Source organism: Dermacentor andersoni, chromosome 2, assembly GCF_023375885.2.
Source record: "Dermacentor andersoni chromosome 2, qqDerAnde1_hic_scaffold, whole genome shotgun sequence".
NCBI lineage: Eukaryota > Metazoa > Arthropoda > Arachnida > Ixodida > Ixodidae > Dermacentor > Dermacentor andersoni.
This window is the reverse complement of record NC_092815.1, coordinates 232,938,948-232,952,721: the sequence shown is the minus strand read 5'-3', so window position 1 is coordinate 232,952,721 and position 13,774 is coordinate 232,938,948. Positions and strand designations below refer to the sequence as shown.

At 46.8% G+C, this 13,774-nt stretch overlaps 1 protein-coding gene across 1 annotated transcript in view; it reads right to left on the bottom strand.

The window, feature by feature from the left end:
- Window positions 1–5,984, bottom strand: part of LOC126539953 (uncharacterized) — a 117,188-nt gene extending 111,204 nt beyond the window's left edge. The window contains exon 1 of the mRNA XM_050186780.3: window positions 5,574–5,984. Within this exon, the coding sequence (XP_050042737.1) occupies window positions 5,574–5,591 (18 nt within the window). The 5' untranslated portion in view covers window positions 5,592–5,984. The remainder of the gene's footprint in view (window positions 1–5,573) is intronic.
- Between the last annotated feature and the right edge of the window lie 7,790 nt (window positions 5,985–13,774).

Below are 13,774 nucleotides of genomic sequence, written 5' to 3'. Positions count from 1 at the left end.
CATGCATGCATCTACCAACGGACTTGCCAAAGTTAGGAATGCCGTCACCATCCCCAACCTGACGAGTTTTAGTCAAACCCTTGGTTTCAAGGATAGAAATTAATAAGAAGACCGAAATGAAATACTCCAAAACAGCATTGGCCATGAATCTGATGTATTATATAGATAAATAAGAAAATAAGGAATGACAAAACGTTTGTCGGGAAAAAATTGTAGATATAGATAATAAATGATAGTGGCCACCATGCCGACAAAAATGTCAGGCAAAAAGAAGCAAGGACTGGAAATTTTGAAGGTAGATGACGTGGTTTGTTTATGACTGCCTGCACTTCTCTTCTCTTGTGTCCTGTCTGCACTCCTCACCTTTTTTGCATACTGAATACTTACCAACTAGCTCAGCTTTCTGTCGTTCTCAGCAACGCGATACTGCGAGAGCTCGAGACACCGTTCAAATCTGAGCCCTGGGCCAGGTATATTATAGTTATAAAACTAAACCGTTTAAACGGCTAAAAGCTTTCGGTTCAACCCGAGGATTTTTCATTTGGGAGCATTACCAAAGTGTAATTTAACAAAAAGTCAGGTGACACATTGCAAGCTTTCCCTGGCTATCGCTCCATTTTGCGACTAAGAGCAATACATTGATGCACCATTCTCTTTTCCGCCAATAGGAAGATCCATCATTCTTGCTTCTAATTCTATCCCGTGTTTTACTGCATGGTGAAGGCACCATTTCACCATTGTCTACAGAGTTTTCATTCTTATTTAGTTATGGCACCTAGCTGGCGGTCATGAATTTGTTGGATCACTTTTAGGCGGCTACGGTAGTATTGTACAGGCGCAGATAGGCAGAACCGCTAGTTAAGAAAGTGTGCACGAAATAACCCGAGGTGGAGAAACTTCATTCGGAACTCATCACTACGTCCGACTCCGATGGCCCTTCGCTAGCTTCAGAAGGTCGTGCCTCTCGTCCTCTGCCTCTGGCTTATTTCTGTTGTGTCCAGCGAACGCCGAACTGCCATGGCTGCTTCGCCAGGCACTGCTCCCTCCTCCCCTCTATTCCCTCGCTCATGCATTTTATTCATGCCTTTAAGCGTCTGTTTTGCAAAGAGCCGGTTCAACTGCCAATGGAAGGAGCACGCTAGAAGATGAATTTTTATATCCTTCAAAGTGAGTTGCTGAGTGTGCTCTTCTGCACTCAATTTGTTTATTTCCGGCGGGAGCACATGCCCATAATTATTGTGGACACGCTGCTACGACGACGGTGCGATGGGTTTCGGAAATGTACCCTAAGAGCTACGCCTGTCAAACTAAATACATTTTCTAACAAGTCACGAAATCTCGCAAACGCTTCTGCCAAACTGAATATATTTTCTTGATTTCCTTGCAAAATCGGCACTATTTCTGTAATTTTGCAAGAATGGTAGCCTGCTGAAATTTTCAGCGCGTGTACAATGCGAAGTTGGTTAAATAATAAACGCAATTAATGCGTCCGACTAGTGCATTTGTAATGAGTAAAGCTGAATACCGCGTCTCTACTTACAATACAAGCATAAACATCACGAGCCACCGCAGACGACGCCATCTCTTGGTCTCGCATCGAATATGAAAGAAAGATCATCGGTGAGCGAGCGAGTCCACGTGCTTACACGGAGTGAAGAAAAATACTTCCTGCTCTGACTCATTGGCCAACCCAGAACTCCTCATTTACCGACGAACGCAGCAGCGCAATGATGATGATGATGGCCTCATGTTATGGCTCATACCCCCACTGGGGGATTGGCCAAGAATTGCGTGCTGAAGCGATTACCTATTCTTTTGAAGTGTTACTAATTCGATGAAAAAGAAATAAGAAAGTTAAGGAAACATACAAAAACGAATAAATTACATTACAAGAAAACAACCAAAAAGTTATTCGTTTTGTTGATTGTATGTAACCGCAAACGGCATCAAACACATCCCTTTGGCTCACCCCTATAATTGACGCACCAAAAGATAGTATGATTTCTGATGATAACATTAACCCTAATTTAGCAAGCGGAAGTTCTAGATGTCTTTTTCTTGACAAGTTGTATCGCCGGCATACCAAAAAGTAATGATATAATGATTCTATTTCTTGGCAGTATGGACATAGAGGCAATAGCGTCAGACCAGTCCTGCGTAAATATAGGTTTAATGGAGGGACCCGGCAGTGTAACCGCGCGATCACTGCTTCTGATCGCCTTGATGGGCACCACTGGATTTTGCACGGAAATTTTAGGTACTGATATTCTGTCCATGTTGTTATTAGTTCATTCACATCTCCATGAATTGAATATTTTCTATATCTAATTGCTGTTATGTGCGCCCCTACTGGAATAACCGGCATTATAGGTCCACTGAGGGATGCTCGCGCTAATGAGTCTGCCATTTCATTTGAATGTACGGCACAGTGGCCAGGTGCCCATAATAGTTTTAGAGAATTCAACTGTGGAGGAACTAATGCTAGAAACGTCTTTAGAGTTACCGAATTGGATGAAGCTGTGGGCCAAGTACAGACTGAAAGGGAATCTGTTATAACCCCCGCACTTATTGAGTTTGAAGGGAGTTTTGGAAGCGCTAAAATCACTGCTAAAAGTTCGGCTTCAAGAACGGGTGGGAAACCTGGCAGTCTTAAGGAGAATGACCAGCCAATAGGAAGCGAGAAAATGCCTACGCCCGCCCTTTCGTTGTTCACTCAAGTGTCTGTAGCTTTTATGTTATTTGTTTGTACGTGTGCTAGGTAACCTTGCAACAGGTTACTTAAAGAAGTGGCTGATTCAAACTTAGAGTTTGGGGTGAAAATGTCATCAACATCTATCTTAATATTCTGGTTTGATTGGGCTGAAGCAATTACCGCTCAAATGTTCACATTCAGGCTATCTAATTGTTTTTGTACAAAGAAAATCTGTGGAGTGTGAAAGCGAGGCCAATGAGCAAGGAAGAAGGAATTTGGATCATTAATAAAGGCGTATTCAGATTGTCTAAGCGGCAAGCTCTAAAATTTCAGAAATGCTTGAATTGATAAGATGCGAAATCTGCAGGGTAATGTTGGAAGGCGCGCTTCTTGATAGATAACATTAAAGCCGCATACCTGGGGAGTCCCAGACACAGGCGTAGTGCCTCACGCTCCAAAAGAAGCAGAGGCTTTATTTTATAAGCATAGCCGCCTGAGAACAAGACACACCAAAATTCCAATATGGGGCGCATATACATCTTATAAATCATCAACAGTGAATCCCTACGTAGTCCATATTGTCGGTTACTCATTCAGCGCAGAATACCTAAAGCACGTTGTGCCTTACCTGCTACAATTTCTATCTGTGGACTCCAGTTGAGTATTCTGTTATATGTCATTCCCAAATATTTTAGAGACTCAACCTGTGGAATGGGTTCTTGCTTATAAGCTACAGAAATTGAAACCGCATCCATGACCGGGAACACTAAAATTGCGCTTTTGCTTAGATTTAATGACATACAATTTGTCTGAAGCCATACCTACAGCATACTCGTGTATCTTTGTAATTTTTGGTATAAAGTGTTGATGTCGGTGTCGGCCGTCAAGACTGAAATGCCATTTGCATACACGTAAACGTGCACGTCCTGAGAAGTGGGGATGGAGCTCATTAATATATTAAATAATATTGGGGATAGGACCGCTCCTTGGCGAACACCGCGAGTCTCTGAATTTAGACGATGAACATCCGTCCTTGACGCAATAAAATTCTCTTGATCGCAAAAATTCTGTTAACCGCGCGGTAATATAATTTGGGAAATTACGACGCTGCGGAATATCCAGTAAAGGTGAATGTTCAACGCTGTCAAAAGCTTTAGCTATATTTAATTTCATCAAAGCGGAATATTTTCTCCTTCTCCGAGCAAGTTGGATGCGGCTCTCTAAATCAGCATGTCCACACGATATTGAGCAATTATCTCTTAGTCCTATTTGATTTGGGCTTAATATTAAATTATCCGTCATTCAGATAGTAATTCTGCAATGTAATAACCTCTCTATGAGCTTGACTATATTAGAAGTAAGAGAAATAGTTCTGATGTTTTCTATGTTATAACCTACTCCTGGCTTTTTTAGGTATCGGGATTACTTTAGCTACTTTCCAATCATAAGGTATCCAGGCTTTCAGTAAGGAATAGTTTATAACATTTAGACGGTCTCCAGGAGATAGATCGAATAAAATTTTTATCATGTGAACGGTAATTCCATCAGGGCCAGGGGATGACAGGGGTAAGTTTCGAATCACTTGAGCTAATTCAGGCAATGTAACTTCAGTAAACACTGCTGACGGGGCTAATTTTTGCAATTTACAGGACATCGATGACGTAAATCTACTTTTTTTCTAGCGCAATAATTAACACAAACGTCTTCTTCATTCGTCGATCGTTGGAGGAGAACCGACTCTGCCCCATGCATGCACGTGCACGTTCATTGAGAAAATCAAATCAGGTTATGGGATTTAACGTTCCAAAGATATGAGAGGTGCCGAGGGGAGAGGCGGGAAGGCATTTTTTTAACCCTGTTGGCCTTGACGTGCACATTGAGAATTAACCTGTCTTCTTTTGAGTTCCGTCCCTATCGTGATGCGGTCGAGAATCAAACCAGCGTACTTGACGATCGGTGTCGATCAGTGCCGTAGCATGTGAGCCCCTGCCGCGCCACCAGCAGCGCAGAATGATTGTAAGCACGCGAAATCTGCGCTTTTTTGGGCGACTGCCTACAAACAGGTCACAGTGGCGCTGTTGGCAAAATTTGAATGATGGAGACCGCGAGCTAGAATGTTTTCTGAAACACAGATCTCAACGTCAACTGTCACAGGTCACGCACGCAATCGTTATTATGGAGCGCATATATTTCAACGCGTACAGACGACGAACAGCCAGAAAGAATGCTTTCTTTCACACCGCACAGGATGGATCGCGAGATCCCGCAGTATGTGACGGGCAGTCCTTCACAGGCGGCATGCTAAGTCGTTGGCTGCGCCACTTATTAAACTACACTGCCAGCGGTGGCAAAATTGTGCAACTACTCGGATACGTGGTTACAAGTTTCTGGTCACAGCTCGAAGGAGCGGAGGTGATTTTTTTTTCTTTGCCGATATGCTTGCCCGATAAATGTATGAAATGAGAGGCCGAGTCCAAGAATGTAGAAACTGGTGCAAATAAGGAACTCTCGATTTTGCCCTTATATGCGTTGGCGTCTCGCGACCATTACCTAAACCCTTTAGGTTTATAGTACCGAGTTGTGCAGAACAAAAGTAAATGAATCAGTGAGCACGAAATACGTAGCTTCAGTCTGCATTGCAAACAGGTCACCCATTGCATTCGTCGCGGTGGCAAAAATGACTAAGAGAAAACAGACACAGCGAGCACAGAGATGCCGGCGGACGATTCGTAGGCGAAATACGAGTGCGCGATTTCGAGAGTTGCACGGTTCCGTTACGTCGAGTACCGCGGCTCGAGCGCCCTGCCCCTCGCGCCGACGAAGCAGTGCCGGCTGCCGCTCTCTCGGCTCAGCGGAAAAGCGTGCACGCCGCGGGGCTCACCTGTCGTGGGCTGAGCATGTCTCCCGCTGCGCGGCGGCCGTCGTCGGCAAAGTCCACAGGGCAGCACGCGGCGGCGGCGGTCCCCACGAGACGGTGACGCACTGAGCACTCGCGACCCTCGCCGACACGCCGGACGCTTTTGTGGTCGGCGGCCGGCCAATGGGGCGCGGGGGGAGAGCGGGTCGGGCAAGCCGCGCCGTTGCCGTCTCTCCGCCCTCGCTCTCTCTGCGACCGGACAGCGGCCGTTTCCGCGCTGCGTCCTCCGGAACACAGCGCCGAGCAACTCTGGGTTCAGCGGCGCCGCACTGCATTGCTGGGCACCTACGACGGACAGTCTTCGAACGCCTTGAGGTGCTCGAAGGAGGGAATGACGGCGTGACGCCCACTACGTCGCGAACCCGATAAAATCACTCAATACGCGCATCCACCACGCTCTCAGAGCTCCGTCACGCGGTATCCTCGGCTGGTCGCCCCGACGCCGAGTCGGGAAGATCTGGCGTTCGCCGAATTCGGTGGCAGAGGACAAGCGCGCAAGGCGAGCGTGCACTCGCTCCGGGGGGAGGAAATGGCAGACGCGAAACCACGTGACTACTGTGAAAGCCCGATGTACCGCCTATCCAAAGCTCACGGCACTGCCGAGAAAACCGCCTGTGGGACGAGCGTTCGTTGAGACGCGAGCCATAGAGAAAGGATTCGCGAGCATGTAGTGCACGGCCTAGGTTGCCTAGGTTACGGTGGACCGCCGCCAATGTTATGATGACGTTGCTGGAAACACTCTGTCTCGACGGCTGCTCCGACGACAGGGCCCGGAGCGCCTCGGAGCGCTCGAAGATGGAGAGCAATCGCAAAGAATCCGCTGAAGGCATGGCGCACGCCTCTTTCAATCAGCCGAAGACAACGCCGCTCGCGAGAGCGCTCTGAAACGGCCAGCCGAAGCGACCATTAGACTATCCGAGGTATCTTCGAGTAGAATATACATATAGGGTGTCTCTCTTCTTTTTCAGCCGCACCACATAGCACACTTCACCATTCAGCTAAATTATTCGATGAAGTTATCATTATTTCTCTGTGAAATGAAAATTGAATTATTACCCTAACTACGCGAACAATTATTTACGATATTGCACATATATCAATTTAAGAATCGTAGCTACTGAGCTTGAAACACATATGGACTTGAATAAAATTCTGAGCACGCCACCGGTTTCGAGATAGGTGTCATGAAACTTGCGGAAAAAGTGCAGTGTTGTTCTCCTTACTCTTCTTTAACATAACGCTGTTTTATGCACTGAATCACAATAACAACTGGGACGCCGATGCATTTAGTCAGACGCTCTTAAAATTAATATATCGAAGCTGGTGTAGTCCTGAGAGTTCGATCCAAGTATCGCCTTGCAAACTACAATTAATAAATTGAAATATGTGCCATAAAGTAATTACCTAGGAAGCTTATTACTGTAATTACGTTAATTATGTCTTGCAGCATCTCGACTTCTCGTAGAAGTAATGACCTTACCGAGTAATAAATACATATATATATATATATATATATATATATATATATATATATATATATATATATATATATATATATATATATATAAACGCGCATTACGAATTATCAGTATTAGGTGAACACAATATAGTACGTACTTGTATAGCTCATTTAATGTGTTGCCAGTGCATGCATTGTATGAATTGAAAATTGCCGAGGTCATTCATAGTATTATTGAAACCAATAATCCACTTCCAATTGCTTTATTTAAAATGCCGTTACGAAATAAAGAGCTGCAACTAATCAGTGTTTTAATTTGCCTCCATGTCATATTCTGTACGGGAAAAGGCTCGTGGAATTTAACGGCGCACTTATTTCGAATTCTCTGCCAATACATATAAAAGAAGCCCGTAATTTTAGGTCTGCTGTGAGAAAATACTTTTTTGAAAAATACTCTCCATAAAAGTACACTTTATATTTGCATTCCTTCCTATGTTCTGCATGTCAATTGCTCAAGTTTTGCACGTCAATTTCATTGTTCTGTATTATGTGTGTTTTGTTTGCTCGCGTTGGTGCAGGATATAAGAACACCGAGTTTATATTTAAATTCTTGTCATAGTTATCTATGTTAATATTACTATTGCGTTTTATGTCTGCTGTTTTTGTTTGCTCGCGTTCTGCGTTTTATAACACAAGTTGACTATGGACCCGGGACTAGGCAATGGCTATGGGTCCAGTAAAGCTTTCGTATCTTGTAAAATATGCTGTGTATAAAAAATAAATGACTGAATATATATATATATATATATATATATATATATATATATATATATATATCTTGCGAGACAGCTATTAAGCTTCAACGGCTTATTTCGCAGATCGCGTGCTCAGGACGATGACGCTGGCCATGATGATGAATATATACAGATGAAGAAGACGCAGCGCTAAAATAATGCTCACACGATTTCCCCCGCGCGTGGAAGCGGCCAACCTGGCCGCTGGTTACGCTGGATATGGCGGGAAAAGCCGTATAAAAGGCTTTAAACGCGAAGCATGCACAATCTCTGTGGCACGGCAGCGGCCGTCCAAAGGCGGAACTGGAGTCACACGATAGTTAACTGGCGAAGTTTGTTCCCGAACAATGTAGGACCCGATAAAACGGGACTGAAATTTCTCGCACAATCCAAAAGCGCGAACTGGGGTCGACAGTAACACTTCGTCTCCAGGGTGGAAGGAAACGACACGGTGAGAGGCGTCATGGCGAATTTCGCGGTCTTGTTGACTGGCGTCGGTGTTGACGCGGGCACGTTGGCGACACTGGGCAATGCGCGAAACGAACTGCTCACACACTGATGTGGACGAAGGCTCGGGGACACCAAAGAAAGAAACGTCGAAGGTAGTGATCGGTTGGCGACCATAAACAAGGAAAAAGGGCGAGTACGCCGTAGTGCGTTGGACGGCCGTGTTGTATGCGAAAGTGACGAATGGTAGAATGGCATCCCAATTGGTGTGGTCAGGGTTGATGTACATAGACATCATATCGGACAGCATGCAATGAAAGCGCTCTGTGAGACGATTAGTTTGAGGGCGGTAGCTGGAAGTCGTTTTATGGATGGTATTTGACGCACGGAGAACATCGTCGAGAAGTTTAGAGAGAAAGGTCCGGCCGCGGTCACTTAAAAAGACACGTGGGGCTCCGTGTCGTAAAAAGATGGCTTCCAAGAAAAAAGCTGCAACCTCCTCGGCGGATCCCGAAGACAGTGCAGCTATTTCAGCGTACCGTGTCATGTGGTCTACAGCTGTGACGATCCACCGTTTACCGCAAGTGGTTAAGGGTAGCGGTCCATAGAGGTCGATACCAACGACTGCGAAAGGAGCTTCAGGACCTTCGGAGCTTCGGGACATGTTGGAGCAGTCCAGCCGGAGGTAAGGTCAGTAGTTTGCGGTGTTGGCAGACCGAACAGGAAGCCACGTATTTCGCTACGATGGTTGCAAGTCCAGGCCAAGAGAAGCGGCTGCGAATTCACTCATAGGTTTTATGGACACCAAAGTGACAGGCAATGGGATCTTCGTGAAAGGTCTTCAATATCTGGGCCCGAAGTGATCGGGGAACGTCAGGAACCCAACGGTGTCCTTCGGGATGAAACACGTACCGGTATAATATCGAATTTTTGATCTTGAAGTTCTTCAACTCCCGACGGAGCCGAGCGAAAGGCGGGCAAGATGATCCGTGAATGCGTTCCATAACGGAGTGGCAGTAGGAGTCATAAGGTTGGCTAGAGGCAAACGTATGAGAATGGCTGGAAGTGAGCCGGTCGAGAGCTGCGAGCGAAAGGAATGCAGGTGACGCGTCCTGCGGTTTCCTCACTGAAGGTGGTAAGCAAGCAGCGTTTGAAGACGGTGGTAGCGACAACGAGAGAGAGCATCGGCATCCTGGTGTTTCTTTCTAGACTTGTAGGTGACGTCAAAGTCCTATTCTTGTAAATGAAGTATCCAACGGCCGAGACGCCCCGTTAAATTGGTGATCAGTAACGACCGTAAAGCGGCGGCCGTGCAGATAAGGTCGAAATTTTTGGCCGGACCAAACAACGGCGAGACACTCTTGCTCGCTAATCGTATAATTTTTCTCTGCAGCTGTTAGCGTGCGACTTGCGCATGCAACCAAATGTTCTTCAGAATTTTGCTGACGTTGCAGAACAGCGCCGATACCGTGTCAGCTGGCGTCAGTATGTACAAGAGTGGGTGCGGTGTTGTCGAAATGACAAAGCACTGGTTCGGACGTGAGGGCATGCTTGAGGGTGTCAAAAGCAGTTTGGCATTCGTCCGACCATACGTAGGGAGCTTCAGAAGGAAGGAGTTGATGGAGCGGCGGCGCAATGATGGCAAAATTACGTAAGGAGCGCCGGAAATACGAAGCTAGGCCAAGGAAGCTACGCAAGTCTTTGGCGCGTTGAGGCCTGGCGAAGCGAAGGACCGCGGTAATCATGTCGGGGTCGGGTCGAAGGCCCTCCTAGCTGACAAGGTGTCCGAGCACTTTAATGGTTTTGCTGGGGAAGTGGCACTTTTTTGTATTCAGCTGAAGGCCAGCAGCTGAGAGGCATGTCAGGACTTCGTCGAGGCTCTGCAAGTGCTGATGGAAGTTCGACGGAAATATGATGATGTCGTCAAGGTAGCATAAGCAAGTCTTCCACTTTAGGCTCCGTAGTACGGTGTCAATCCTCCGTTCAAAAAGTGGCGGGAGCATTACACAGGCCGAAAGGCATTACGTTAAATTCGTAAAGTCCATCGGGTGTGGCAAAGGCGGTTTTCTCCTTGTCTGCTTCCTGCATGGGGATCTGCCAGTATCTGGATCGTAGATGAAGGCTGGAGAAATACTCCGCGCCTTGTAATGAATCTAACGCATCATCGATTCGGGGCAGTGGATATACATCTTTGCGGGTTATTTTGTTCAAGGCACGGTAGTCTACGCAAAATCGCACTGAGCTGTCTTTCTTACGCACCAAAACGACAGGTGACGGCCAAGGGCTTGAGGATGGGCAGATTATGCTACGTTTCAGCATGTCGGCAACGTGGGTATCGATGATCTGGCGTTCAGCGGAAGAAACGCGATATGGCCGCCGGCGCACGATGGAAGTTCCATCTGTGTGTATGCGATGAGCCGTCGCCGAAGTCTCAAGACGATGACGCTGGCCATGATGACGAATATATACATATGAAGAAGATGAAGCGGTAAAATAATGCTCACAATATATATATATATATATATATATATATATATATATATATATATATATATATATATATATATATATATATATATATATATATATATATATAACACAAGGCTAAGTTCAGTGCATTGTTACGTTTGGCGTATACCAGTCCGGGCAAACATGATGCTCGAAAGACCCTACACAACCAATGGAAGATGGATTCCTAATTTGTTACAGCTGTCTCGTGGGTATGCCGGTCTGGCAGGTGGACCGCAGTGACGACAGGCTCCTTTGTGTGTGCGACCAAAGGGAGAGCGCTTTCCGCGAACCAACGCCGCCTGCGACGCTCGACGCACGTGTAGCCGCCAGAGAAGCATGTGCGAACGTCACTTGGTACAGGGATCAGCAGCCCATCCACAATCAGACTCAGTGCCTGTCACGTGACGGTGACGTGAGCAAGATCCCGCCTATGATTTTAGAGGGCCTATTTAAGCGGCCCCGCAATGTACTTTTTCACTTCATTCTCTTATCATTCACCAACCATTGAATAAAGCGTGCAAGTTTCGCACTAGAAATCGTCTCGTCCCTGTCTCATCGCCATCGTCTACCGGGCGCCTGCAGGCCGCCAACAACGCCACGCTGCCCGATAGTAACGCTGGTCGAGCTCCGAGGTTGAAGAATCAGGCGTTGAAACAACTGGTCGGCAGCAGTGGGATACGCTACCCTCGAGACCCCAACTTTGGACGACATCTAAGAGATCGTCTGCCCATCGTCCTGGTAACAACGTTCGGAAGGAAGGTGTCCGGATTCATGACTGCATATGGCGAGTGCACGGCTTTTCTTCACTAAGATATAACTTGGCTTTACGTATTCTTTTTTGGGGAAGTACAGAGCAGTGATTTTTCTTTAACCGTTGACGGAAGTTTTGAGCACGTCGAGGTTGTTATAGAGTGAAGAGTTAGCAGCACTAAAGGCAGACATGAACTTGAAGGCACTAAAAACAGCTGGAATTGTTTAGCTTGGCGAGGGAGTTGGGCCTCCAAATGGCCGAATCAAAGAGAAAGCCAGAGATCATTGAGGCGTTCGAAGCAATCGGGGCAGACGACAATGAACTGAAGGAATGCCTAGAGAGCATTGCGGAGATGGAGGAAGAGTGTAAGCGCCTAGAGGAAAAAGAAGAGCACGAGCGGGCAGCACGTGAGGCGAAAGAAGAGTGCGACCGTGTTGCACGCGACCCATTCGAAATGAAGCACCTAGAGATTGAGCTTTTGAAAGCTGAACATACTGAAAGACCTAGCACAGAGGCACGTGAAAGCGAGCGCAGAATGACAGACTTGATGGCACCCTACGCAGAGGTAGGGAACATAGCTCTTTTTCTAGTGTAGTTTGTGCGCACGTGTGAGAAGGCAAAATACATGAGAAGCACGTGGCCGCAACGCAACGTCAAAGCGAGTGTGCTTAAAGTGTATAGATTATCAGCAGCATCATTCAGGTGAAAATTCAAGGAGGTCGAGAAGACCAAAAGTGAGTCACACTCACATTTCGCATAAACCTTGGGCGTAAACCTGAAAGAGTGGCTCAGAGAAGAGGGTGCATTCGGAAAACGCCGAAAAGACAATGCAGTGCGTTGTTTTAGAATAGTTTTACCACCGGCGGCCATAAAATATCAAGCATTGGGTTCAGGATAGGCCAGGCGTGGACACTATCACGAGAGCGGCCGATATCGCTGAGGAGTACGTAACTCGCCCTGTGGTCGAAGGCAACGAAGCTCCTAAGGAGAGGAATAAATACATACCCGACAAGCCAAAGCAATGGTCAAAATTGAGTCAGGACAACTCAAAGCAAATGTCAGTTTCGGTGAAAAATAGTGACGACGACAGCGGAGGAAAGGAGAAGTCACCCGAACGGAGGGCAGAAAGGCAAAAGAAAAAGCCTTCGAGGCAAAGAAACCAGCAGTTTGCTACAACTGCCAGCAAACGGGGCATATCTCCGTGGCGTGCAGAAATGCCAAACTAGTGTTAATGTCACTAACTAGTAACAAGGGAAATCTGAAATTGCTAGAACCGTACATTCGAGACCTTAAGGTAAACGGCAAACCATGTCGGGTGCTTCGCAACTCGGCAGCCACAATGGACGTGGTGCACCCGTCGTACGTAGAACAAGGCCAGTTAACGGGAGAATGTGCTTCAATAAGGCAAGCCGTAGAGGCCTCCAGTGGTTGCCTCCCTGTGACAAAGATTCACATAGAAGGTCCTTTTGGAATACTGGACACTGAAGCCGCCGTCTCGGCACATCTCCCTTCGCAGTAACCATATTTGTTTTCTAACAAATCTGAGGATTTGCTGCGACGCAGGGGAATTGGGTTTAGTGAGGGAATAGTGCACGCCCTAACTCGTTCTAAGGCAAGGGAGCTCACGGCCAAGGCAGTGTACGAATGTCTAGTGGTGGAGAAAACTTGTTTGACGGAGGATTCGTCAACCAGCACCAAACGGGACAGCTCTATAGGGGATAATGTGGAAGGTACCCTACCTAATGAAGAGGTCAGGAAAGCACCGGAGCCTGAAATGTATCGAGAGGCAGAATGCAGAAAAAAGTTATTGAATGTAAGACCTGCTACGTTGATTGCTGAACAGGAAAAAGCTTCCACCCTGCGTAACCTAAGGCCAGACGCGAAAGAAGGTGTGGCCAAACAGAACGTAAAGCTCCTCTTGAGGGCAGGCGTCCTCTATTGAAAGTACGCCAGTCGAAAGGGGGTGCAATTCGACCAACTCGTGGTCCCGCATCTCTATCGTGAACATCTGCACCTGGCCCACGGGGGCTGTTGGACAGCGCATCTGGGCATTTGTAAAACAAAGGACCGCTTCCTGCAGGAATTTTACTGGCCCGGCTGCTTTCGGGAAGTGGAAGCATTCGTGAGAAGCTGCGACACATGTCAACGCATAGGCAAGCCTGGAGATAAGGCTAAAGCGCCAGTAAAACTTGTTGCGATTATA